Below are 27,535 nucleotides of genomic sequence, written 5' to 3' on the forward strand. Positions count from 1 at the left end.
ATCACCTTCCTCTACAAATTCTACCAGTGTACTGTGTGTGTGTGTGTATTTTGGGGGTGGAAGTTTGTGAACTCCAGATGAGTTTTTACCGAAGAGGCATGTTTTCAGTAGTCTGGGTCCCCAGTTAGCAAAATGATTTGTTTTACTTGCATAGATGGTATCATTTGCACACAACATTCCCAAGAGGTAGGTGACCCTCAGAGAGTGACAGAATTTCATTTTAAACTTTCTAGGATGTCCACTCCTATGTATTATAAGTTGAGTTATTGATTATTGTCTTGTACTTTTTTTGTTTTGCTACTGGATTCCTTTACATTTTGTGCTTCCTGTGTATTCAGATGTTGGCTTTCAGAGCATTGCTTGACAGAGGCTAAGATTAAGAACTCTTTGTGATGTAAAAATAAGGTACCTACTTCAGCTCGGAGAAGGGTTGGTGATAAATGAAAATGAAAACTTTCTCAAGTTAGAGTATGAGATGGTAGAAAATTTGCTTAGTTTACACATGTTTAGGTTGCAGATACCTTTTCAAGAGTGCATTAGTTGGTTTAAGCAAGATTTCATTTATCCTACAGAGTTAGGGTATAAATACCAGAAACTCTCTTGTAGCTTTGGGTTCTCAAAGCCTCTCTATTTTTACCACCTATCACTTGGCTTGCTGAATTCAACACCTTTCCCAATGCTTACTCTTCCCAAAGAATCTGCTCACAGAAACATGTTAAAGAGAAATGTAGACTTCACTGAATATTTCATAGTGGAGACCTAGGAGGGGTCAACATAGCACCCTGCTCAGTAAATGCCTTAAATCTCTCCCTTAGCCATTTTTGTTCTCCAAAGCCCCTCTCATTCATACCAGCACTGCTGGGTTTTTTTTCCCCTTCTTTTAAATATTTTCTAGTCTTTCTCTGACAGACTTTCCTGAATTCTTAACTCCTTTCTTTTCTCTCCTTCAATTTGAGAAAAATAAAAAATTTTGCTCCATTCTTTTGCATAGCAGGTGAGGGTCCGTGTACTTCTGATGCATAACCTCAGGGGTTTATGCTTCAAGTCAGTGGTCCTTCTCTCAAACAAACAAGGTGCTCCTTCGAAGCCGACAATGGACAAATGTAAACGTTGATTGAAATGTCCTGGCTTCCTAAATCAGAAGGGGACGTGGCCTCAGAAGTCCTTTTCACCATTTTCAGAGTCATCGTTGTCTATCAGCAATGTTGTGGGGCCTTAGAAATCCTCCACAGAAATATGTTCCTGACAGATGGTTGAAGCAGAAAACAGAAAGCGATCACGTGGGGGATGGCAGCGGCTGTCCTCTGACTCGATGACTGGTCACCTTGACCCCTGCATGCTGACTGAGTGCCTGCTGAACTCACGGTGCTTTCCTGACAGGAAACAAAAGCTGTCTGTGGTTGACTTACTGTCAGTCTTAACTGAGGTGGAGTCATGCCTGGTCGATGGTTTTCCAAATACCCAGAAGGTATCAGATGTTCAATTTTACACATTTGAGATCCTACAGTTCGTACTATTTGGCAAGGTGCCCTGAATCTTGTCCCCAAATCCTGACTGTGTCGAGGTGACGTGCAGCCAGAACTACAAGTACTGTCAGTTTTATGCCAGTGTGTGGGGCCTTTGGCTGGGGGCTTTTGAGAACACTGCCTGGAATCTTAGTTCACAAGTCTGTGATGAGAGAGCCTGGTCTTTATAGATGGAAGAGATTTTGGAGATATTCAAACCTAGCCCCTTGATTTTTCAGACATGGATCCTGAGTTCCAAGGAGGGGAAGGACTAGCTCTAGGTCATACAGTGAGCTAATGGTTGGGCTAGGGCCTAAATCCATCCCTTTTGATTCCTGTGTGGGGCTCTGTCCACCACACCACACTGCTTCCCTGCCTTCTTTCTGAAAGATACTTCACTCAAAACCCCCTTTTCTTTTCTTTACTTTTTTTTTTTTTTAACCCTGGAGCTGTATCTTCCCAAGAGACAGAAAGAGAAGTGTGCTATTTAATTCCCTTCGTGGTTTTAGTCTTGGTTAAAATTTTCTTTTTTTCCCCCCAAGTGCCTGGATGGATGAAGTGCTGTATGATAGAGAGTTCCTTTCTTCTTAAAAGCCAGAAGAAACAGTTCAGTCTGAACTACTGTATAGGAAGATGGAAAACACATTCTCTAGAGGAAAGGTATTTGTATCCACATACTGAAATTTATCCACCTTGACCGATATGGTGGTGTTGACCTGGAGGTGCTCCAGCAAGAACTGAGAGAGATTCTGGTATATGTTTTTAGTTTGCGCTCCAGACTCACACACTGTCACCAGTGTCTGCTTTTTGACATCTTTGTTGATGAGAAGCTCCAACTTCAGGTCGACAGAATGTTCTGGGCATTTCACAAGAAACTGCAGTTGGCAAATGATGAAGTACCAACCTGGGAACTGGACCACTAGATTCCCATCCTGATATCGGACTCCATGGATAATGCCATCTTTGTTCCAAGACAACTTGGTTTTGTTTATATGCTTTGACACTGGAAAGAGAGGGACAAAAGAACCCCAGAATTATTAGGCAAATTTCAGATGCAGATTGGAAAGTTTGAAGTCTTTATTTAAGGTTCCCTATTCAAGACCAGTGTTTTCTGTATATTGCCTGCTGTTTCAGCCATCTGGAGTATCTTCTGCGTTACTCCTAGGTGCTGCTTAATGGTCAAGGCACAGGTGCAAAACCACCCCTCTTCCTCTTCTGTAATGCATAAAGCTGAAGGGTCAGAACACACGCGGCATTAGACCTCTGCCTCCTACACAATTGTTTTCCACTTAACTATTACATTATTCTGTTATTGTTCTAATTATTATTTTTCCCTTTTTAGACTATAAGGTCCTAGACTGTATTCTCCATAAATTCTGGACTGTCAGGCTCATTTATTCAGTCAATTAATGAATGTTTGGTCAATGAGAGACCACTATTTGGTAGGCATTGCACAGAGTATCAGAGATAAAGCATTCAATTTTGTTCAATTAGTAACTAGTTTAGGCATCAAGAGGTCCAGGAGAATCTGTTTTTAACTGTCACACAAACATGTGTCCTTTAACTGTTCATTGTCTGAATTTTTAAATGTCTTCCTCTCTTAAAAAGGGTGGCCAAATATAACTGTGTAGACCCTTCAAGTGCACATTAAAGGACTCTTCCCAGCTGAGATATATAGAAAAATAGAGAATTAGCAGACCCTCTAAGCTGACATGTTGGTGTCTGAAGCCAGATCTCTGAGTCTTAACAAGTGAAAATCAGCACTGATTGGTAAGGGTGCCTTCAGGACTGGGAAGCTGTCATGTTCATTTTAATTGCTTCCCTTTAAACCTCATTGTGATTCAGTTGAAGAATAAGAACTCATCTAACTGCAAAACTGAAGTTTTAGAATGAGCAGAATGGCTATTTCAGAGGATGTTGGCCATCTCCTCTGCACCTCATCTTCCCCAGTGTAAATGCCTCCTATTATTTCATTTATAAGAGGCCTCTTCCCTGAGGCATGCTGCAATATGCAAATAGGCCCATGCCAACATGCTCATTAAGCTGTCAATCTGGGCACAAGGCAATTTTGTGGTTCCCTTGTGAATAACTTGATAGAGGCAGAGATTAAGAGCCTGCTTCCCTTGCATGAGGAAGAGTACTGTATATTTGGCCCCCAACCTGAAGACAGATGAGTGAAGAGGGACGGTGGGGTGGGACACAGATGCCTTCAGAGGCCAAGGAGGCAAACGTAAAGGAGGGAATGAGGCTGAAGGAGCAGGAGCTTTGAGCTTTGGAGAGTATTATTCTCCCCGTCCCCACGGCATTTATATCCAAATTGTAAAAAAATACCATGCAGGCTAAACAGAAGACATCTGCAGGTCACATCTTGCCATGGGCTTCTACTTGTGAACTCTGGCTTAGAGATTTCAGAAAGGCCACAGGAAGTGGTCTCATCTGGCTGGGGTTCCTGCATTCGGTTACTGACCTTGGAGGTAGGCCCATGACTTCTTGAATGGAGCCCTTTCCAGGATACATAAGATGTCCTCTGAGCAGTTCCCTAAAAATAAGGAGATTATGCATTAAGTATCTTTCTCTACTCTGGAAACTGGAGACACCAGATCTTTTTCCATGATCCTTTGATGAGACAATGACTATTCTGTTTCCATTTTGAGGGCAAAAGGAAAACCTGTTTATTTCTCATTTTGCAATAGAGTACCTTAGGATTTTAAAAAAAACTTGATTGCTTCCACTTGGGCTTTTACAAAAGACTGGAAGGTGGGGGAAGGAAACAAACATGGCCTGAGTTCCTATAGGTACCAGGTGCCATTCTTGTCACTGTATGTATCTCACTGCACTTGATCTTTGCAACAACTCCATGAGAGAGGTATAACTAATTTGCTTTGAGAGATGGAAAAAGGCCTGGGGACCAGACAGATTAAGTACATTGTCCTCTGTCACTCAGCCAGGCAGTGGTAGTAAGAACACTAACACTGGTAGTAATGATTGCCATCCTTCCTTTAAGGGTGCACCAATCCTGGTCTGTGTACCTTTACATATTTCAGCTGATGTAATTCTCAGAATAACTCTGCAAGGCTAATCTTATGCCTAGACATGGTCAGTGATGCAAAGTCATGCAAGTTGATGGAAACCCTGAGATTCACACCCATGTTTATCTGATTCCAGAGACCAGGTTTCCTTCTCAAGGCTGCTTTTCTAGACAGAGGAGATAAACACATCCTAGTGCTCAATTTGAAGAGGATATAGGATTAAAGAGATCTAAGCAGGGAGCGTGCTATCTAAAGCTTCCTTGGCAGGGAAAAGGACAATGTTTATGTCATCATGGTATTTAAGAAATAAAAATATTTGTAATATATTCACTGATGATGGCAGCTTAGCTTCTTATTATAGTAACTATTTTGTATGCAAAGAACAAAGTTATAAATTTCCTGCAGTGACTCATGAGTTCAACTACTAGGCAATTTTTTTTTCCTCTTTGGGCCTTGGTTTCTCTATCTGTAAAACTGACATTCACATCTTTTTGGTGGTATCACCAGAGATGACCATCCATGCCACCCATCAGAGGATAGGCAGCCATAGGCCCATTCAGAGAAAGCGGCCACATCCTAGTGTGGTTGCTCACTGGATCTTCGAGTAGCATCTGCTGAGTTCACAATCTTCTTCGTTGCCCTCTCTGTCCAAGCCTGAAAAAATATCCCTCCTGGCCTTCCTTACAGTGGGACGTGGCCTTGGAGTGGCTGAAAGTTAAGTGAAGAGTTCCCTCTGCTGTCTGAACAAGCTCACTGCTACTGGTACCCCCAGCAGAAGCAGGGGGCAGTTTTTATCCTTATCTGCCCTCCAGGCATAAAGAGGTTCTGGTCCAAATGTCTCTTGAGTGAGGAGGGCTGGTAGGCCAGCTTCCATTCTTCTCATCCCATCTCTCACTTAACCCTCTAACTAGTGTTCTTGTCCTGCCTGTTTCAGCCTGCAGCCCACACTCCTGGGTGTGTTTAGTCACAACAGTGAGGGCTGCTCATTCTTGAATGCGCTGTGACTACTGGTAGAGGGTCCCCGGCCCTGCCTCCTCTTTGGGGATGTGGAACTTCAAGTCGGAAGAAATCGCAGAGAGGCATGTCTGGCTGCATCTCTCTGCATCTCTTCTCTGCTTGGAACCCCTTTTTGACACTGCTGTCCCTGCAAGATTAGAACAAGCTCCACCACGTGGCATTCATGTTCCCTTGTGTTCTCATCCCTACTGAGTGCTGCAGTTTCATCTGTCACCTCCCCTATTTCCCCTGCACTCTGTACCAATAGTAATAGTAGTAGTAGTAGTGCTAGAAATAATAATAAGAACAATAATAATAATAATAATAATAATACCTAATACGTATTGACTCATGGCTGTTTTCTAGGTATTCTGCTAAGCATGTTACATGCATTATTTTACTTAATTCTCACTAATCACTCCATGAGAAACGTACTATAATGACATCTCTCTTGCACATAGGAAACCGAGGCTTTAAAAAGTTAAATGTTTTGTTCCCATTGGCACAGCTAGTCATTGGTGGAGTAGAGGTTCAAACCCAGGCTATCTGATTCTAACGCCTAGGTGGAATTTGGATCACTTAACTGGAGCTTGGAGGCATGGAGTGCCTGCAAACACACCATATTGGTTTTCCCATTCCACCTGGAATCCTCCCCTTCACTGGGAAGTCATTCCTTGCTTAAAACGTAGCCTGGCAGTCATCTCCTCCATGAAACTTTCTTTGACCCTTCCCTCTGTTTGCCTGTTTGCCTCTTCCATTAGACCGTGAACCCTCAGGGCAGAGACTACTGTTTACATATTTCCATTGCTAGCCCAGAAAATGCTCTGTAAATGTTTGTTGAATTGAATCATCTCGTCTATCTCTTACTTCCCTCTGTGGGTGTCAAGTAAGTTCTTATGGCTTGAGTAGGATGAATGCAGGTGCTTGGCTTGCCTTTCCCTTCTGGGCTGGAATAACACCTGGCCTCATTCTCCCATTGATTCTACAGGTTAGGTTAGATTACTGAGGAAGTAAGCCTCATGCCCTGGGCTGAGGCCAGCATGTCACAGCAAGAACAAGCGCTGCTCCTTGGCTGGAGACCCCCTCACACCGCGCCACTTGTGATGGCATCTGTCAGGTGAACATCTGCAAACAGGTGGCTGTAGAAGTACAAGCCTGGGCTTGCCTCTCGCACATGCAGGTTTTTTCTCTTTCCTCTTTGGTCTTTGCATGTTTGATGGGTTGACCTCAGTTGTAATTCTGAGAAACCCAAGGATGGAAAAAAACAACTTATTCTGAAGCATTTGCATTTCCTGAAGTCAAATGCCATGGCGTATCGGCGCATCTTATTTTTTCTTGAAGAGTCTTTCAGATGGTTTCAAGAGAAAGGAAAAACACAGGCCACTCTCTTGAAGAATGACATTACTAGAGCTGGCTAAGGGGAGGGGGCTGGGAACCAGGACATGGAGGAGCTCTTGGGGGAACCAGGCTGCTGGATTTGGAGGGAACCCTAGGAGAAGGTGCACCCCTGGCCTTCAGCATCTGACAAGGCTGTCAGCAGGAAGACAGGGAGCCTGCTCTGTGGGGCCCGAACACTAAGGCTCCATGGGAATTCAAGGAGGCGATGCACTCAGCTGACAGCTAGCGGTATTCTTGTCCCCGTTTCTCAGGTCAGTGCATGGGAATACTTCCACTCAGGACACAGAAATCACACTCCAGGTCGCAGTGCTGGCAGCTCAAGTATTTGACCAGTTAGTGTTGGTCAGAGATGCACTGGGGTGTTTGAGGGTCGTGAGGCCCTTGTCAAGACCTAGGTAAATACTTCTTGGGTCATCGGCCATGTGACTTGAGTCTCCTCATCACCGGGTGAATCCATGAGATGAGTTTCTTTTCTGATTATGTGACAGGAGTAAGTAATTTATAAATAGGCGGTGCTGCATGCAACTGGAATCCTGTAGTATCCCTAGAATTTTGAATGTTTGGAGCGTAAGGAGCAAAATGCACTCCTGTTTCATTCATTTCCCAGCTGAACGTGATGTTTAGAGGGGTTTTGTTTGGAGAGCTAAACACTGGGGTGGAGAGGTGAGAACAATCTGTAAGTCATGGCAGATTAGATGACCTGAGATTTGGAATCTAGGAGTTTCCCCTCTCTGGGCTCTCATGTCCCTAGCTAGATGAAGAGCAATGTGGATTTGATGGTCTAGAAGGGCCCTTTTAGCTGATTCCAGCTGGCCGTCTAGACTCCGCTGCACACTGCTGGGCCTGCTGCAGGGGCAGAAATTCAGTCCCAGCTCCAGCTGTCTTTGTGGGTGTTTTGCTTTACCCTAGCTAAGAGTCTGTCTTCACACATTAAGATTTCCAGATACCTGCAGTGGTAGAACAGAGCATTTTAGGTCTGGGGGCAATCTAAGTTATGAACAGCCTGGTTCTGTAAGGATTTTCATGGTTTCTAGAAATGGAAGTTCCCTGAGAAGTCATCTGGCCAGGCTTAGTAACTGCATAACACATGTGCTCCCCATTGTTACCCCCATGACAGTCTTGTCCTATGAGTTAGTGACAAAGGCAGGGCCAGATCCCAGGAGTCCTTGCTCCTGTGGGACATTCCATCTTTTAGACAACTCAGGTCCTTGTGAACTCTTCTGACGACCAAAGCCTTCAGATGGATGAGATATGTTAGCTGTTTTCCCAAGCTTTGGTCTCCTCTAGAAGGATCATGGAACTTCCTTGGGCTTTATTTGGAAGCCTGGAGAGAAATATGTGCCAATGAAACCCTCTTGGCCAGATGCACAGAAGACAGAGATAGGGAGAGAGAGAGATGTTGCTTAAGGTGGTTTAAATGGTCATGATCTAGAGGTCAGAATAATGGTAACCTGAAGACTGGAACCCATCTTGAGATCAATAGTAGTCCTGAAATGGCCATTAGATGCCAAGTTAATCAAGACCCTAGATTTATGAGCAGGAGACTGAACCCAAAGGGACTGAGGCTCTGGTTCAAGGCCCACAGTAGATTAGTGGTAGAGCGGGTTCAGAGCACGGGTTTCCTGATTCCTAGTCCAGGGCTCTGTCCCATGATTTTTAGTCTTCCTGTGGAGCAGGGAGGGTTAAATGTAGAAAGAAGTGGGTTTGCAGCCACCATACATGCTGGACTGAAAACTGAAGAGACAGCTGAAGGTGCTGGGAAAATAAACACTAATGAGCCTTCTAGGCTCCCTCTTCCTGGAAGAATGCTAGCAGGTGACTTCAGGCCCATGAGCTGAACCCTGACAAGTCATAATTCAGGGACAGTCATGCATTCATTAAGATGCAACAGTGCCCAAGGTGGCAAAACAAACCACCCTACCATTCTGGCCAGAAGGTATGTGGCCTGAGTGCCAGGCACCTTCCCGCTTGGTATCAGTACAAGACAGACACAAGTGCACCTCAGAGAGAGCACCTGGGTTCTGGTCAAGACTTTTAGCTTGAGGCCTGTCACTTGCCCTTACTGACCTTCAGTTACTGCATCTGTAAAGTAGGGTTGGTAACAGTCGACCCAAATGTATGGATGTTGTGAAGATGCAGTGAGATTATGGATGTCAATTGGCCAGAACAGCAAGTGGCTTAGAGGAGACACTCAGAAAATGGTAGCTCCTTTCTCCTCTATTCCTCTTTTCCTAGTTTTTACAGTGGCACAGCTTAGCAGTGCTGCTTAGCAGAGTGATTTGGCTGGTGAAATGCTCATTAAACCAAAGCTTGTGGCATTATCTGATGGATTGGGGTTTCTCAATTATGTACAGAAGTGTTTGAGGCCATCTGATGCTCCCAGGAAGTGTGCAGAATCCTCCTTCCATCTGTTGAAAGTATGTTAATCCTTCCAAGAAGACGAGGAATTATCCTAATGACTGCATTTACTGCGTCCAGGCTTCTTAATTCCATCCCTCTGGTGGAATATCTAGGAGAGTCTCGACAGTGACATCTAGGGGAGAGTCCTCCGTTATCAGTAGAATTTGGAATCAAAATGAGTCCTTAACCTATGGATCATTTCAGCTGGCTTCAGTCTGACGTTTCCTTAATGCCACCAGGCCAACTAGTGATGGAGAAACTCCAGGATGGGCTAATTGTTAAACAAAGGACAACTAGGTGACCCTAGATTTATAAACAGCATATGGGGACTACCCATCCTGGCATGCTCTGTGTTAAACACATAGAAAGTCATCAGTAAATACAAATTGAGATCAAGTTGAAATTCATTTGAGTCACTTGAAGGTTACTTAGGATTTTGTGGTCTTTTCAATCCTGACCTGCTGTAGTATATGAGATAAAACCTTTTGACTCTATGGGTATTTCCTCAGAATTCACTTATACTAAATGCAGATTGAATTGGTATTACTGGGAGTATTTAAGAAGCATCTTCTAAAGTCTGTCATTTAAAAGGCAAGGAGGGTCTGGAGTCGTATGGTGATATCTGCTCACATTTTACACAACTTTTAAGAAACAGCTTCTAGCTATTCTAGGTGCAGAATTATGCCAGCACACTTAGACAGGTAGGCTTGGGATCCAACAGGCTTGGGTTCAGATTTTTCCTCTGCTACTGACTACGTCATGTGGCTTTACACAAATTACTCGGCCTCTTTGAGTTCTCCCCAAAGTGAAGATAATTATACCCTCCTTTGAAGAGTTGGGAGGATTAAATGAGATAATGCATAACAATGAGCCTGGTGTCTACCACCCAGCGTATGCTCAGTAATGATTGGCTCCCATTCCCTGGCCCAGGGCTTGCACTGCTGGGCTTGTGGAAATTTAAGCCAACACATGTGATACCCAGAGAGCTTGGATGAAATATATAGTGAAGCCAGTTTGAGAAATAGACTTTCTTTCCCTCCCTTTCTCATCCTCCCTCTGTCCTTCCTTCCCTACCCCACCTCTGTTTCTTGTTTTTTTTCTCCCTTCCTCACTGTATTTGAAAGATGGGCATTTTTTTTCTGAATTTAGAGACTTGTGATTTGTATGTGCTAAATTCAAGTACAGATTTTAATGTTTCTCACTGATCTGAATATTGTTTTCCTTTTCCTCTCCTTTCATCTCCTCCTGTCTCCCCTCCCCTCCCGTCTTCTTCTCCCTGTCCTCTCCTCTCCTGCATCTCCGCTCTCCTCCTGGTGAGAGGGGTGGGGATTAGGCATAGATGGCTTTAGCACTCTGGACGGCCTCTCCACGACCCTCTTCCACCTTATTCCGAGTGGCCTATTTTCTAGTTTATTTCTTGTAGGGAGATTCCTGATTATTGTTAGCTCTGCTTTAAGAAAAACACAATATAAGGATGAGTTTTGAGTGAGTGGGTTTAAAGTAAATGGAGAAGCAAATAATCTCTTTGAGGCCTGTGACTATCTGAAAAGCAATTACCCTCGAACAGGAGTACCCCTTCTTGCTGTGGGAAGAAAAAGGCTACAACAACTGGTGGACTGGGCAATCCAGACCCAGCTCAGTCCATCTGATAGAAGTGGGTCTCTGTTTGCTATTTTCAGTCTTTCCAGGGGAGGAGGCTGTTGCTTCTTCACCAGCCTCTTCTGCTGCCATTGTGGCGTCCTGGTGGGGCTGCAACTATCTGGGTCACAGCCTTGTGATACCAGGGTTAGTGAGGGGTTGGTGAGTAGCCAGATCCTTGGTTTAGTCTCATTGCTTTCAGTGGACAGCTTTTATTGTTTCTTTGGGGGTGGGTTCGCTAGTTACAATAAGAGAGCCAATGGTACTTGATCTCTTTGAATGCCCACGTTTTCTTTTTAGCGGGAGGAGTGGGAAGGAGAGTAGCTTGCCAAGCCGTGCAAAAATTGTGAATTGTTAGAATGGTAAAATGGTCAAAGAATCCCAAGATGTTTCTTTGATTCTTAGAATGTTATCCTCAGAGCAAAATCCGTGCCAGATCAGGTCAGCGGTCTTGCCCCCCTCACTCCTGTTATTTTTAAAAACAGGAAACTCCAGTCCCTGAGAGTTCAAGCCCCAGGACTGGAATGTAGGTATTCCAAAGTTCAACCCAGGTCTCTGCCTTTTGTACCTCGCCTTCACCTGGAGACTGAATTCAGGCGAGGATGGGAAATGCGCAGAAGGGGTTCAGGACCCCTTCACGTAGTCCGTCCACTGTTTCCCCTTCCTCAGGGCTTCCAGGAACCTGTAGATATTAGGGGCCACGTGACAGTCACAGGAAAAACAAACTCTGATAACTGGCTGGCTGTGGGGAGGAAGGAATCACCCAGGTCCCATGACTCCCCAGCTGCAAGGCTGGTGCTTGAATTTGGCCTCTAGATTCCCTGCTGTGGGCTGTTGATGCTCTGCATCACTCCACCTTTCATGCAAACCCACGTGTGTGGTTGCCCTAGTGGCCCTCTCTGTCCCCAAGCTCAACAACAGAGTGCGTACTTCAGTGACAAGCGAACAGCTGCAGGAGTGGGTGTTGAGGAAGCGATAAAAAGCCTTGGAAGGATTCGTAACCCTGGGGAACTGGTAGTTGCACTGGAACAAAGCACAGCCATGTTTCCCTCAGCACCTGACTATGTACAAGCCTGGTTAAGCAGAAGGGCTCCAAGGCAGGCCAGCCTGGGCTTTGAGGTCGTGCTCTACTCCTTGCTAGCTGTGCAATCTTGAGCAAGTTGGTAAACCTCTCTGTGCTCCTGTTTCCCTACTTACAAAATAGGGCTAATAACTATCTTCAGGGCTTGTTGTGAGATCTCACAAGTGAATCAAAGCACTCAGCCCAGTGCTTAGCACAGAGTGAATGCCCCCATCAATGGTCGTTATTTTCACTCCACCAGGTCCTCACATATATGTAGTAAGGGAATGAAATAAAAACTGATTCAAAAGTTGTGTACAGAATTCCTCTAGTGCAGGTGAGAACTGACATTTGGTTGTTGGGATTTTGGGAAGGCCTGAGGCGGAGGCCAAGGTGACCAAAATTGTTCTGCAATAAAGTCAGTAGAACTTTCTGCATAGTTTGTGAGGGGAAGTGATGGGGGGGTGGTGAAAACGGGGAGAAGAAGGACAGGAAAACAGGTCAGAGGGAGAGTGAATCCGTATGCATGGTGAAGGGCTGAACCCCAGGGAGGAGTGCGGGCCCTCGAGAAGTCCGCAGGGAGTGGAGTGTAGAGGCTGCACAAGCACAGAGGGGTCTGAAACTCAATTCTGCATCATCGTCTGTGATGGAAGGCATCGCCCTGCCAGCTTCTCCACTTACCCTAAATCCTGCTCTCAGCCTTGCTGTTGCAAATGCCAGGTGCTTCTGGAGCTCTGGGGAAATCGGGTAAAGGGGCCTGTATTCTGGGGTTTGGGCAAATAAGCCACATACACAGGCACACATGAGATTCAAAATGTGGCTGAGGCAGAAAGTCAGAACAAGGAGCGGTGGGAAGCAGCACAAGCTTTCCTCTCCCCGCAGCCCTCCCTGGGTCCAGGAAACAGGCTCTGCCAGGCAGCAGACGGGTCATGTTGGTTGTTGTTTCACCCTCGTAGTGGCTCTGTGTGGGAGTCCTCAGTGAGTCCGTTAAAGCAGAGGAGAAGGGTGTGGGGAAAGGTTCTCCTCCCACTGTCCTTCCTGGCCCACAGTCCCAGCTGAGCCCCTGGATGGGCCACTGAGTCCTAAGCACAGTGGAGTGGGTGTGAGGTGACAGTCTGCTGGTGACAGGTCTTCTGGCCAGGAATGAGAACCCTGTGTTGGATTCGGATATCATTTCACTACAAAAAAGGCTTGATTGTCTGTGGTTTCCCTGCAGCTAAGTGTCATCCTGTGTTACGTTACTTTAGTGTGTGTTTACGCAGCCCGGCTTCCGAGGTTCTGGGTTGGTACCAGCTTCCTGCTGATAGTGGACAATTTCCATCAGCTGGCAGAGGGCTCCCTGGGAAGTGTCTGGCTTCTGCCTGTGTCCATCCCAGTGACAAACCACGTGCTGCCCCCTGGAGCTTCTTCCATGGAGTTTCTGAAAGTGATTTTCCCTCTGCCTGTAATGTCTTGCAACGGCTTTTCAGAAGGGACAGTTTGCTGCTTGTGCCTGTTTTAAGAGGGGTTTGTTACAGGAGGAGGCTGTGGCTGCAGACTTCCTCAGGATTATTAAGAATCATGTTTTAGACTTTTTTCTTCTATATTTACATATTGAACGAGAGGTTAGAGTATCATAAAAGCATCAAAGCTGGAAAGACCTTTAGTTCATTTAGTATATTGCTGTTATGTTACAGATGGGGCGCAGAGTAGAGGGAAGACTTGCCCAGAGAAGCACGGCCTGCTGGTGTGAAGGTCAGTTCTGGAGCCCGGGTCTTGCTCCAAGGCAGTACTCTTTCCACCTCACCCCACTACTGTGTCTGCAGTTTGCCAAGATAAGAGAAGCAGAGACTTGCATTAAAAGCAGGAGAGAGCCAGGGAACACATACGGCAGGTCGCTGACATTTCATGGCTGAAGCATATTATGTAGGGGCTAGAGAGGAGCCCTGGATTCTGATCCCTGCTCTGCCATCAACTCCCTAGGTGACCTTAGGCAAGTCACCTTGATTCCTTGGGCCTCAGCTCATCATCTGCAAAATGGCAGTATTAATCCCCATGTTGCCCTCTTACAGGATGGAGGCTAAGATCAACCCAAGGGAGGTGTGGGAAGGTCTTTAACAAAAGTTTCATTGTTCTAGTGAGAATTATTAGCATTTTTTAATATGATTGCAAAAACACTAAATTGTGAACTGAGGTTGGTTTTAGATTCGTTTGTGTCCTGAGATCCACAGTGATTGCCATATAAGAAGTGATCTGATAAGTTGCCTAGTCCATGACTTCCAAAATTTTGGATTTTACGGACCAAAATGATCTATTCCAAAATGTAAACTCAGTGATCTTATAGAATGGGCAGCTTATTATTTTGCCTATTGTGACCATTAAAACAATAAAAAATAACTGATAAGAAGCAAACCAACTTAATTCCCATTTATATTAGCTTCATGTTGTAAAAGGAAGGACATTTTAATACCAGAAAATACCCTTTTAGGAAAGGACACACTCTGAGAGGGAAGTCTAGTTGGCTACAGGCAAAGGGGGTTACTAGTTAGAGCCCCTGTGGTTGGCAGCCTGCAGATGGAAGTGCCGAAACTGAGACCCAGAATGGCTGAGGCTGCGTCGCCTAATCAAAATTCCCCTTGTCACTGAGATCATGTTCTTCTTAAAGATCACCTCCCCCTCTTGAAAAATGAAGTTCTGGTCCAAACTTGGACAGTCTGGATGGATGCGGAGTGGTGGGAGTGGGGAAGGGAAAATGACATTCCCTCACTTTATTTGGCTTTTTGCAAGGCTCTGTGTTCTGATTCCAAAGCCTGTACTGTTTCCATGATAGGGGTCGGCAAGCCCTGGTCTGTGGGCGAGATCCAAGCTACCACCTCCTTCTGTGAGTGAGGTTTCGCAGGCCTGCAAGTCACGCCTGCTGATTTGCAGGGAGTCGATGGCTGCTTCTGCACTACAGCAGCAGAGTGGACTTGTTGCAGTGGGGACCTCATGGCCTGCAAAGCCTAAAATGTTTACTACCTGGCCCTTTACAGAAAAATCTTGCTTACCTTTGCATTATGCCATGCTCTTTTTTACCTTAATGAGGCATTATGGGAGTCAAGGTCACGTGCCAAGTAATTCCAGCCGAAGTTAAGCGATTGTTGACAAAGCTGTAATTATTAGTCTGCCTTGAAAGATAAAGAATGCTGCTCTCTTTGGGGGATTTCCCCCTTACATTCTAAGTCTCTGGGTGACAGAGAGCAGAAGCATGGCTAAGGGTATCCTAAAGGAAACTCCAGGTGTGATTGCTGGATTGGTGTGAGGAGCTGTGTCCAGATACTTGTGTCCTTCGTCTGGTCCCAAGGATGCCCTGGTGTCTCTTTCTAGGTGGCTATAATGATGTGCTCTTTCTCTTTTACTTTTTTTTTCTGTCTGAGCTGTCTGGTACCCAGCTGTACTTGCTGTCTAGATTCTAAATATTATAGGACAGAGATGGGGTTAATGTTTTGGGGTTGAAAGAACACTGGATTAGAGATGAGGACATCTGGTTTCTGAGGACATCTGGGTTCCAAATTTGACACCATATGACCCTGAACAAGACATTTCACTTGGTCTTACTTTTCCTCTTTTGTGCAATAAAATCATTCATCAGAGAATCTCAAAGTTTTTCATTTTCTGTGTTCACCTAACTGCATATCACCACTCTGGGGCTAGTAGAGACAATGCATTAATTAGTGACTTCAGTGATAGGAAATATGAGGAGTGAGGAGGACTGTTTCACAAGCTCTCGACTTCATTGTGCATTTTGGCTGTTACCAGTTATTTAATGATTACTATATGCTGGTCACCATGCCAAACAATTTACAGGAGAGATCTGATAGACTTCTCCAGTACCTTCATGAGGTGGGTGTTACTAGTCCCATTTCACAGATGAGGAACTGAGTTTCTCAAGTGGGGTGTAGAGCAAAGATTCATACCCACATTTTCCTGACTCCAGATTTTAAGCTCTTAACACAATGCTGCTTTGTGTTTCTGTCTGTGTCCGCATGACAGCCTATGCCAGAGGTAGGGTTTTCATTAGTGGGAGAGTTGAGGGTCAGTGGGAGAACTTGTGGGGACAAGAGTGCAGCTCAGAGACTGCTCAGGTGAATGGAGATGCATCAGCTTCCACCCACTCTTCTGTTGGACACTGTCAAGATGTTTCTGGTTGTAAATCAGCTATAATGTGATATGTATGGATAATTCCCTGCACAGTTACTTCCGATTTCAAGGACTTACCTCCTTTAAGGTGGAATTTGCCCGGTGGGTTGGGAATGGAGTCCTGAAAGAGAAGAAATAGAAAAACAAAAACCAGTGTGAGGATGTCATCATATTGGAACAGCTAGTCTTCCCACTCCACCACCCCCATTTTGGTCAGCATCAAAGTATTGTGCAATTTAGAATTTGTGTTACACCTGACTCTTAGATTTAAAAAAAATTTATTCACTGTCTTAGTTTACAGTAGGCTTTCTCATCCATTTGCTTTACAACTTGCTTATCAGGAACACAATTGGAGGATTACTGTCCACATTTCACAGGTGAGGAACCAGGGCTAAGAGAGGTAATAAAGAGTTTATAGTAGCTCAAGGACCAGAATCTGCTACTCTTAACTTTCAGTCCAGTGCTTTTCTTTTCACCTCCATGTGTTACTTTTTCCCTGCCTTGGTCAACATAAGAGCAATCAAATATAATGTATAAATATATGTGGTTTTTTTTTCTGTATTTGATTCATCAGACAGTGAAAGCATGTTGTAAGCATACCTGGGAAGGTACATTTCTGTCTCTCTTGTGGTTGGAAATTCTGAATTAATAGAATAATTACATGCCAAGCACTGTGAAGACACCATAAATAATTAAATTGGGTCCCTGCCCTCATGATTTATTACAAGTTTATATTTGACTGTAATACCTAAATATGTATAATATAATATAAATAAGCATAAATGTATATTACTTACTTCTGTAGTCACATTATCTTTTATGTTATTTATTCTGTAATAAGCATAAATAGATACTTAAATATTTACACCAATAATAATAAATTCTTCAGAGACTAACTTCCCCACCCCTGGTCTCACTCTCCCTTCTCCCCACCTTAGCCATGGAGACGCCCCTCAGGTGTCCTGCCAATAAGGAATGAGTATCTTACTCATCTTTTGACCTGTCTAGGTTGAAGTGTCTTGTAGTGCATTAATAAAGACCTAGAGAGATGGGAGTGTTTCCATGGATGAAAGCAACTTCCCAGCCTCTACCGGAGCATGCAGTTAGCAGCTGCCCACATCGTATTCTCTTAGTGTTCTGTATGAACACCTAGGACCACCTGGAGTTCCCTTTTAGTCTATCATTGCTCTGGGTGCTTTGTCCTTTGCCTCCCGCTGCTGATCAATGGCTGTTTCTTCAGCCCAAGTGAGTGGTAGTGGTTGGGGGTCTCCCGAGACAGAGCACTGATCTGGAGATGGTGGAAGTCAGTATAAATCTGGGGGCTTAAGCTTATCAAGGGAAAGGAAGTGAACTTTGCTTGGAAAGTCCTTCCCTCTTTGCTCTAGTATTCTATGATTTTGCTTTAGTTGAAAGCTCTTAACCTAATTAACAATGGTGAACATTTGTGGTCTCTCAGCTTACGCATGCAGTTTAAAGGAAAACCTGACGTCACAAAATTCCCCTCCAGGTTGCCTCTGCGAGACAACAAACAGCATTTTGTGATTTAATAAACACCTAGTTTACTGCCAAGCAGGTCCATGGGTTAGTGTGATGTGCAAATGCATGAAGAAAAACATCGCTGTTTAAACGTGGCACTGAGACTGTTGAATCTGTCAGATCCCCAGGAACATACCCAGGACAGTGAGAGAATGCTAGAACAGCAAAACCCATGGGTCGTCCCAGTAGCCACTGGCAGCTGGGAACTGCCAGAGAGTCATACATTTCAGCACATGTTAAACAAGCACCTGGTGTGTGTCAGGCATTATGTTAGTCATATGTGTGGATTTTATGGCTCAATCATTAAAGCATAGATTTAAAATTCACAGATACATATAGAATTGCAAGTTATGGCAAGAGCTATGAGGGAAAAGAGGCAGAGTGTTTAGAGATAGTACTTCTTGAACTTTAACATGTGTACCAATCACTTAGGGAGCTTGTTAAATTGCAAAATCTGACTTAGCAGGTGTGGGTGGAGCCTGGGAGTCTGTTTCTGACAAGCTCCTAGGTGATGCTAGTGCTCCTGGCTCACAGAACACACTTTGAGTTGTGAGGTTTTAAGACCATAGTATCTGGGAGGAGGATCTAATTTACATGGGGGTTGGAGTTGGGAGCGCCAGTCATTTGAGGACTTTCTGGTTTCCTGGCTTCAGACAGGAAGAAGTTAAAAACAAAGCATCTTGGTACAGGAAAGAATTCTGTTGCTTAACCCTTCACTCAAGGCCCATGGCATCCAAGTGTGATTATCCCTATCATGAAGAGCTCTTAGGACAAGGTCTCCATAGCTTCCCTTGGCTACACATGGTAGACAGAATCAAAGATTCAGGGCCAGGCAGGAACCTAGACATGAACAACTTTAGTCCATCAAGCTAATTTTACAGACAGGGAGATTGAGACAAGCTCATGAGTCAGTGGCAGATCCTGGACTGAAATTCTCTAGTGCTCTTTCTACTGCGAAGGAGAAATGCTGTCTTCAGAAGCCAAGGATAGAAAAGCTCATTCTTCCCTATCTCTTCTCCCATTTAGCAGTCCTTGCATTTGGAGGTGGAGGAGTATAAAGAGATGATGACTTAAAATTTGCTGAGGACTGTTTATATGCCCTAGGCACTATACTAAATGCTATCCATCATCTCCTCCTTGGCAAGGTACCTCTCAGCCCTAGAATTCTCTCGCAAATCTTGCCTGGGGATTTGGGTCCTGGCTGGGGTAATGTGAACCACCTTGCTTAGCAACTTGGCTTTGAGGTAAATAGTACATAGAATAGACACAGACACAAGCAAACGGCCCCTCCCAGGTTGTCACTCTCAGCTTCTTTGAGTAGTTCAGGAAACTCCATCTCCATGATTAGCAACCAGCTACATTTCCTTAAGTGTATTTCTGTCTTTTTTTTTTTTTCAGACTCTGGGTGTCTGATGGGGAGCCCCAACAATGTTTCTGTGTATTGGGAGAGGAATTGTCACCTTTAACCTGCTTATCCCCAGGTAAGATGACATGATCCCAATCATATTCTCTGCCTAGGACTCTATTTTCCCACTTCCTTTAATCACTGTGATTATTGAGTTAATAATCCTTTCCTCCACTGGGTTGCTGTGGACATGGACATCATAATTGTATACATAAGTGCTTGAAAACGTTGGCTATTTTGGTTACCCACTTGATCCTAATGAGGAGCTTAATTTGCCTCAATACCTTGAAAGGCTTATTTGTTTTCACAGAGCAATGCTGTACAGGGGAATCAGCTCCCAAATTTGCTTTGACAAAAAATGTCCTGTCTGATTGAAAATGGCCAAAAGGCAACTAATGTTTGGAATATGCCAGGCAGATTCTATATCTCCTTCCTTGCTGGCCTCACAGTTGGCCTTGTAAGGTGAGCCATGAGATCTTTGCCAGGAATCCCTCTCTTACTGTCAAGCTAACAGGATTAAGCACTTAATGAGGGTGCTTAATCCTCTGGGGCTAAATCTTATACTGTATATGCATTATCTTATTTCATCTTTACCTTAAGAGTTAATGATTGACTAATACTTAGAGAAGTGACTTAATGATTATAGAAGGTCCCACAGATGGTGAATAGCAGGAAAAGGATTCAAACTCCGATATGTTGACTTGGAAGGCAGTGCTCTTCAATGTCAAGCCATGTAGAGCAGGATGAACCCAGGGCAGAAAATTCTCCCAAGACTCCATGTGGAAGTGGACGGAGGTCATAGAAAATCTCCAGGAGGAAGGCTATTTTCATTGGCAGCCTTCCTTTCGGTAGAGTTAGTGAAAGTGGTAATTAGAATACGGTGGCTTAAAGCAGTGCTTCTCCCACAGGGAATCTTGCTAAAATACCAAGTCTGATTCAGCAGGTCTGGGATGGGGTCTTAGGTTTTGCATTTCTAATGAGCCTCCAGATTACACCAGTGCTGATGGGCCAGGGACTACACTTTGAATAACAAGGGCTTAAAGACTACTCAACTGGCAATCAGAATACTTGAGGTCTTCCTTCCCCAAGGAATGGAAACAGCTACTGGAGGCTGAGTATGGAGCTGGCCTCATGTATGAATTTAGGAAATCTTCGTAGTCTGTTGTTGGGGGTGGCAGCCTATCCTCTCATCTTCCTCTGTCAGTGCTTCTTGCCACCTAGTCCTAAGTCCTGCTGCTCCTCTGTGCAGTCTGGACTGACCTCTGTTCTGTCCCTGCCATGCCTCTCCTCTCACCTGGAGTTGTCTTCTAATCTGGGCCATGCCTCTCCTCACTCTTTTGCCTCGCCTGAAATGAATGCCGGCACCATCTCCACCTGTGCCACCATCTTTCCAATGGAGAGCTCTTCTCCATTAAAGAATAAATGCAGCTAATGAATGCAGAAGGAATGATAGAATTAAGCAATGATGTTTCAACCCTCAGTGTATTAGCTGATTCAGATGAGGGTCATCAAAGTGTGCCAAAGCCGCTGAGTGAAGGATATTCATATGTCTTCAAAGTATCACCCCGTAGATTAAATTTTAATAAGAACGAAAAAAAAGTGTTTTACCAAAGAGATAGTGGTCACCAACTTAATCAAGTGACCAAACATCATAGCCAGTAATGGGACAACCTGACATTCTTCTAGCCGTGCTCCAATAAGAAGTATTTACCACTGTCTCTGTACTTTTCTTGCCAAAAGTGCTTCATCTGAATATATAATCATGAGTGAACACTAAGACAAATCCAAAAATGTGAACTATTCTACACCAGAACTGGCCTGGACCTTTTGAAAGTCAATGAAAAGCAAACAACAAAGAGCAGAGGAGATTGTTAGATCATTGCTTCTCAGACTTTAATGTGCTTATAGATCACCTGGAGACCTTTTTGAAAATACTGATTTTTGATTCAGTAGGTTTAGAATGGGCCCTGAGATTCTGCATTTCTAAGAAGCTTCCAGGACCACCTTTTATTTAGTAACATTCTAGGTTAAAACTGAAAAAACCAAATGTGATATGTGACCAGAGAGTAGATTCTGGGTCTACAAACAAAACAAGGCACAACAACTATGGAAGATGTTTTTGAACAAGTGGGGGAAATTAAAATATAGGCTGTATATATTACTGCATTAACATGAACACTCTTGGCGATGAGAATGGCCCTGCAGTAAGTAGGAGATGGGTGCTAGAATACATGCAAGCCAACGGTCACCCTGTGTGTGACTCTCATGTATACAGAAAGAACACAAATATGGCAAAATATTAATGCTTAATGAATTTAGGTGAATTAAGTGAATGAGTGTTTACCATTCTATTTTTTTGTAGGTTTGAAAATTTTCAAAATAAAACTTTGAGTATAAGACATGATTCTTCTGATTTTTGAAGGAGGCTCAGCTTACTTTCTAGCTCTTCTGCAAACCCCTCCCTCATCCAAGCAGAAATTGTCTCCCTCTCCTCTGGTCTATGGCATTCTGTGTTATTCTACCTTGAACTCAAGTTCTTGAGTGTTTGGGCCTCATCTCTTCAATTTAGAGATTCTCAGAAAACAGGGGTCCTGCCTTATTCACATGGATCCTTCTGTCACAGTCCAGTTTAAGGCTTGCCCCTGAGAAGATTTTCAGTGGACTTTTTTGAATTGATTAATTTGAATATATTGGAGAGAGTAACTTGGGTAGAGGGGAAGTATCACAGGGCATTTCGATTCACTCCTGTACTTTATCTGGGTTGAAAGCAAACCACAAAACCATACCACTCCTATCACCAATCACTACCCCTAAACTCCACTCTTAGTGGGGAGGTAGAATGGTATTGTCCAGATAAATTTTTTGAAAAAAGGAATTTTCTTTCCTTATAAAGGGAAGGAAGGCAGCTACTTTCTTTTCTTTCTAGAAAGGGTCTCCTTGAAAATCTAATGAGCCCTTTGTTCTAACCTTTTGGAATGTAAATGGATCTCTTCAGGGACTGGATAAGTCCAGTCACCTGGTTCTTTGTTATGTCTCTAGACTGAAGCTCTAAAGACCCTTGAACTGTAAACACTTCTGGTGTCAACCTTACAGCCTATCTCTTTATATAACCCTTTTCTCTGGAGGAGATATGAGAAATTTTTTTGTTTTTCTTTTTGCTTAGCTGTAAATTGCATGAAATTTCATCCTGACATATATGCATGCTCTCTGTTGGGCTTACTCAGTAAGAAATCAGTTTTCTTTCTTTCCGTATTAAAGTGAAGACCTGTCTCTTTGTTGGTAGGACTTTTACTTCCTCAAGAATAGTGTATTGGTGCAGTCTCTTTGGAAGCTGATTGACATTATTTACTGAAGTGAAAAATATACGTTCTATTCCCACCACTAGGACTTTATCCCACAGATACACTTGCATACCTGCCCAACGGGCAAAACTTCTTGAGAGAAATATGTGTTCTTCACTAGGCACAAATGAAATATGAAGTACAATAAAATACTATGTGACTCTTCAAAAGAATGGGATGGACTTCCATGTATTGGCATGGAAGGATCCTCAAGATAAACTGTCAAGTCAATAAAGCAAGATGCAAATTTGTGAGTTTACTATAATGACGTGTGTACTATATATTTGTAGATGCATCGATTTTTTCTTTAAAAGACATTTTTTAAAGGACATCTGTTAATGGTCATCATCTCAGGGAAGAGGGATTAGTAGGTGGTGAGTATGAGAGATTTCTACTTTTTCTTTTCCCTTGTTTACTGTTTGCTTTTCTTAAACCATGTAAATACAAAATTTTAAATAAATATTATATTATAAATAAATATAATCTAAATAAAATACAGACACCATAGATACTTAAGACATCAGTAGGCAATAAGTTCCCATGAGAGTGGGGATTTTGTTGGCTTTGATCAAGGCTCTATATACCCACTGTTTAGAACAATGTCCTGCACACAATAGATCCTAAAAAATTATTTGTAATTGAAACGTAAGTTCCTTCTTTGTCTCTCCCAAGGAATTTGAGTTTGGGGTTATTTGGTCTTCAGGCCAAATCTCAAGGCAAACTTTGTTGATTTTCCTACAGGTCCTATACTTCTCTTTTCCATCACTTTGCTCACACCATGCCATTGGCCAGGAATGCTTTCTCCTCTGATTTCCCTTCACCTGTTTGAAACTGTACACATTTCTCGAGCCAAACTGAAATTACAATCTCCAGTGAAGCTTTTCTTAGTTTTTCTTAGCCCTGTGTGCCTACCTTCTATCACTTGTTATATGTTATTACTTAATCTTGTTTTTGAATTTTGTCTGTACACGTGCCTTTAGAACTGAGACTTCTTAAGCCAATAGAACCCTTCTCATGGTTCTCACCCCTGCCCCCATCCACCCTCACAAATAGAGTGCTATGTGGCCATCACTGTATTCCATTTTTAATTATTAGGATGTGAGTTGAAGTTCCTTGGGGATCTCACATTGATTTCTTTACCAGAAGTCCTATTAGAGTTTCTTCATTTGTCCAAGTTTTACCTGTCCCAAAGCCAGCCTGCAGTCCCTCTTCCTACAGGAAGCCTTTCCTGATAACTCAGCTTCAAAGGGATAACTCTTTTTAGCTCTTAAAACAGTTAATAGCTGAACAAATGATTGGAAATGATATGTGTAAAATGCTTAAATTTTAATATCGCAATGCCTTTAAGCAAGTAACTGATATTTCACAGTACACCCAACCCTGCAATCAGATTGTGAAGTGAATCTTTTCATATCCCACCATGAGTCTAATAAGTCTAGGAAATGGATGCCAAGAAGATAAAGCTCCCAAGAGAAGAGCAGGAAAAAAGTTTCTTAGGGCTTTTGTGGCTGTCTGTATTGTCAAAGGGAACAGTGTCCTCATTTAAGAGTCAGGAAGTCTTGATTCTACCACTTTCTCTGGACAATTTAGGTCAAGCATTGTCCCCTTTCTGTTCCTCATTTCCCACATTTACAAAAATGAGGCAGAAAGATCCACTCCAGTTTCTTCATGGAAAGAACCAATTTAACCAAAAGTGGGATTTGAATAAGGTCCATTCTGGAGCTCTCTAGCTTTGTATATCACTGCCACACCCTATACCCCCATCATCCGTCTCTCTCCACTTTTCCTCCTCCTTTCTTCCCTCTCTCCCTCTCTCTCTCTCTCTCTCTTTCTTTCTTTCTTTCTTTTCTCTCATAGCAGTTCTAGCTGCAACCTTTAACAAAAGAACTTTTCAAAGGTCACTTTAATTTCTTTGCTGTTGCTATAAAATGATACACCTCTGGTTTACTTCAGATTAGAATTACACAAATTATAGAACCTCTACAAAAAAAAAACGGCCCTCAAGAGTATTATTTGAAGTAAACATAGATAATCTCATTAAATGATGAGTTTCATAAATTCTCCAATCTAAATTAAATGCTGGCAATTCTGTTTTCTTTCAGTTTTATGGAGATACGAGCCTGAAAGTTTCATTTAAATTTCAGAGCTTGATGACACCTGAGAAACAGATACCAAAACCCTTTAAAGCCTGGTTCTTTTCATTAATCAATGAATTCAGGAGCATTCAACCTAAAACAACTGAAAGAAACCAGAACAAGTTGTACAGGATTGTAATACCAAGAAAAATGGGATCTTTGAAGGAATAAATAGAAATGTACTTACTTTCGCAGGTAGGGGGTAAAGTTCTTAAACTATAAAAATTAATTCATTAAAAAAATTCATGAGCAATATATATTTTCAGTACAGTATTTTATATAAAATATATATTGGTGGATTCTCTGTAAACACCAATTTCCTAAAATAAGAGGAAGCTCCCTCCTTCATGTCTTCTGTTTTCACAACAAATCTTGCCATTTACTTCAAAAAAACATAAATTTCCTAAGACAGTTTGACTTTACAGTATGTACCCATAATTGCTTGTAGTTTTAGAATTCTTAGCAGACTCAGAGAGAACAGGTGTGAAAAACATTTCTATGTTCTGCCTCTGTGCTCTTATGTTTTTGTGACACCTTAAGCTCTTCAAAGCAGGGACTTGGGAGGAAGCTTTCAGTTTGTCTTGTGAGCTTTAACACTGAAATGCCCAAGCTCTAAGGAGCCTGGTCTTCTCTCCTTCCCTTACAGAGTTTGGCCTCTGAACCTTAACTCCTGGTTAAAAAAGCTCTTAGCATTGGATGAGGCCTCCGAAATCTCAGAAACATTTGGGCTGAAAATATAGACCCCGGGAATCTGGTCTGAAGGCATTGAAGACGTGATACCAACTTGTGCAGGTGTGTCATCAAGTTTCCTTATTGCTTTGTTCCTTAATACAGGTCTCTGGCTCAGCAACATTTAAATCTTAATTTCTCAACGCTAATAGCTCCTCTCCCTTCTTTTGGCCCATATGAGTCTGGAAGGTTTGGAGATGATGGCTCAACAAATTTTTCTTTCAAAAAGCCGAATTATTTGCGAGGGTTAAGTTCCCATTTCTTTGCTCCCTTTCTGTACCTGGTATATGTCCATTTTTAGCATATTCCCAGGTCTCTCTCGAGAAAGCGGAACATAAATCAGAAAGGAAAGGCGAGGAAGAGAAGTCCACTTACCGTCTTCTGAACTACCAGCACCATAATGGTTGCCACAGCGAAGACGAGACACAGAGCCAGCAAGGCTGTGGTGAAATAGAAATAACCACGGCCAGTGCTTCCCAAGTGGTTGGTGACCGAGCCAGCCGGCACGTGCATGGCTGCGCCTTGAGAAGGGGCCAGCGGGTTGAGTGCTTGCTGCAGCCCTGGGTCCATTTATATAGTCTTCCCTGCATCACACCTTATCTCTCTTCATCTGATTCGGTTCTGGGCCCATCTCTGTTCCAAGAAGGATTCTCCCCTGAATCCTGGATCATGTGACTTGGAAAAAAACCTTCACCGGCTGCCTCACGAAGAAACTCTTCTCTGGGGGCGTGAGGCGAAAGGCGGCAGCAAGGGTGGGGGAGAGGCTCATTTTTCATCGCCAGGGATTAATTTGAGTGAAGAGAAACTGTAGCTACAGAGAAGGTGGCTGATGTCAGAGGGCGAGTAGGAAAATGACGGTTTCCCTACTCTGGTGTGTGTGTGTGTCTGTCTGTGTGTGTGTGTGTGTGTGTGTGTGTGTGTGTGCGCGCGCACACACAGAGTGACTTCTCTTTCGGTCAGACTTAGCCACAAAATGCCTTCCTGCTTGAGAAGCTGAACATTCTCTTAAGTGAGGCCTGTGGCTCAGAAATCCTCACCTGAAAATATCTCTTTGCTGGGTCTCGGGGGGACTGGATTCCTTGAACTATGTTAGAATCACTCGAAAGGGTTGATAGTATTGGCTCCTGCTGAGAACTGGTGCTACCAGATATCTGGGAAGGAAGGACCCACAAATGTGGAGTTTTATCCAGAGGGGGACAAGCTCATGGCAGTATGAAATTTGGGGACAGGTTCAAAGATACTGTGTGAGAGCAGGAATCTGGAAACACTGATACTTTGAACAAAAATTCCTGCAGAATGTATTGGGACCTGTTAAATTTGCAGATAAACTTGTGTCTGCCATAAAACTCAGAAAAAGGGGAAGGAATTGGCAGTGAGGGTGGGGGTAGGGAAGTGGTATGGTACAGAATGTGGGGGGGTGTTCTGTGTGGTGTGTGCATGTGCTGCCTGTGGGTGGTGGGTGTGTGGAATGCCTTCACCATGCTTGGTGCATGTTGTGTGTGTGTGTGTGTGTGTGCGCGACTACTATAGTTGAACCTCTCCTATCTCAGGCACAGTGCTAGGACATGTATACAATGCCTCACTTCACCCTCACCTTTGCCCTCTGAGGCAGGTAATATTTATTTTTTTTAGATAGGAAAATTGAGGGTCAGAGAGGATGAAAACTGTCACAATCAAAGTCACAAATTTGATCAATGAGATAACTTGGGTGCGTAGCTGTACCTGGCTGGACCCCAAGCCCACACTAACTCATTCAACTGTCATTGCACTTGATGGCTGAAAACCTGAGTTCCTGTCTCAGCCCTACTCCTACTGGTCTTATATTCTTGTATAAATCCTTATGCTGCCCCTCTCTTAGGTCCTTGTACAAATCCTTGTGCCCCTCTCTTTTCCCCATTGGCACTGACAGCTACTGTGAAGATCAAATGAGATAGTGATGTGAGAGTACTTCATGAATGGGAGTAGACTTGGCAGGTGGTGTTAGACCATTCTAGTCAAACATTCCAAATAGTCTGGAATTTAGGTAGAATATATGAATTCTCTATGGGGCAGAGCTGGTCACATCTATGGTTGTTAATGATATTCACTTCAAAATACCATTTAAAAAGTGTGTCACTGCATAACCAGTGCCTCCAGATGTAGCTCTTTGAAAACTTTACTTGGTAGTACCCAATTCTTTGTAGCACCCCTCCCCTTTCTGCTCAC

The 27,535-nt window shown here is 43.4% G+C and overlaps 1 protein-coding gene and 1 long non-coding RNA gene across 3 annotated transcripts in view; one reads left to right on the forward strand and one right to left on the reverse strand.

The window, feature by feature from the left end:
• LOC116280353 (uncharacterized) overlaps positions 1 to 27,535 on the forward strand; it is a 103,077-nt gene that overhangs the window by 22,460 nt on the left and 53,082 nt on the right. The window contains exon 2 of one of the 2 annotated variants that reach the window (XR_012072219.1): positions 19,119 to 19,201. This is a non-coding gene — a long non-coding RNA (uncharacterized lncRNA). Of the gene's footprint in view, positions 1 to 19,118; positions 19,202 to 25,264; positions 25,394 to 27,535 lie in introns of those variants that run through there. The other variant, XR_012072220.1, reaches the window with a different exon arrangement.
• Positions 1,684 to 26,190, reverse strand: TNFSF8 (TNF superfamily member 8). Its single transcript, XM_006211370.3, has 4 exons — positions 25,706 to 26,190; positions 16,263 to 16,305; positions 3,973 to 4,044; positions 1,684 to 2,508 (listed from the first exon to the last, which is right to left on the reverse strand). The coding sequence occupies exons 1-4, from the start codon at positions 25,898 to 25,900 to the stop codon at positions 2,114 to 2,116; spliced, it is 705 nt and encodes a 234-aa protein (XP_006211432.1). The 5' UTR covers positions 25,901 to 26,190; the 3' UTR covers positions 1,684 to 2,113.

The sequence above is a fragment of the Vicugna pacos genome, chromosome 4 (assembly GCF_048564905.1).
Source record: "Vicugna pacos chromosome 4, VicPac4, whole genome shotgun sequence".
Lineage (NCBI taxonomy): Eukaryota > Metazoa > Chordata > Mammalia > Artiodactyla > Camelidae > Vicugna > Vicugna pacos.

Excerpts from the sequence above, each read along its gene's own strand:
- TNFSF8 (XM_006211370.3), bottom strand. The coding sequence starts at position 25,900 with ATGGACCCAGGGCTGCAGCAAGCACTCAACCCGCTGGCCCCTTCTCAA. Across the intron at positions 4,045-16,262 it reads CAAATTCCACCTTAAAGGAG|GGAACTGCTCAGAGGACATC; the intron begins GTAAGTCCTTGA and ends CCTTATTTTTAG. Across the intron at positions 2,509-3,972 it reads GTCATGGGCCTACCTCCAAG|TGTCAAAGCATATAAACAAA; the intron begins GTCAGTAACCGA and ends CTCTCTTTCCAG.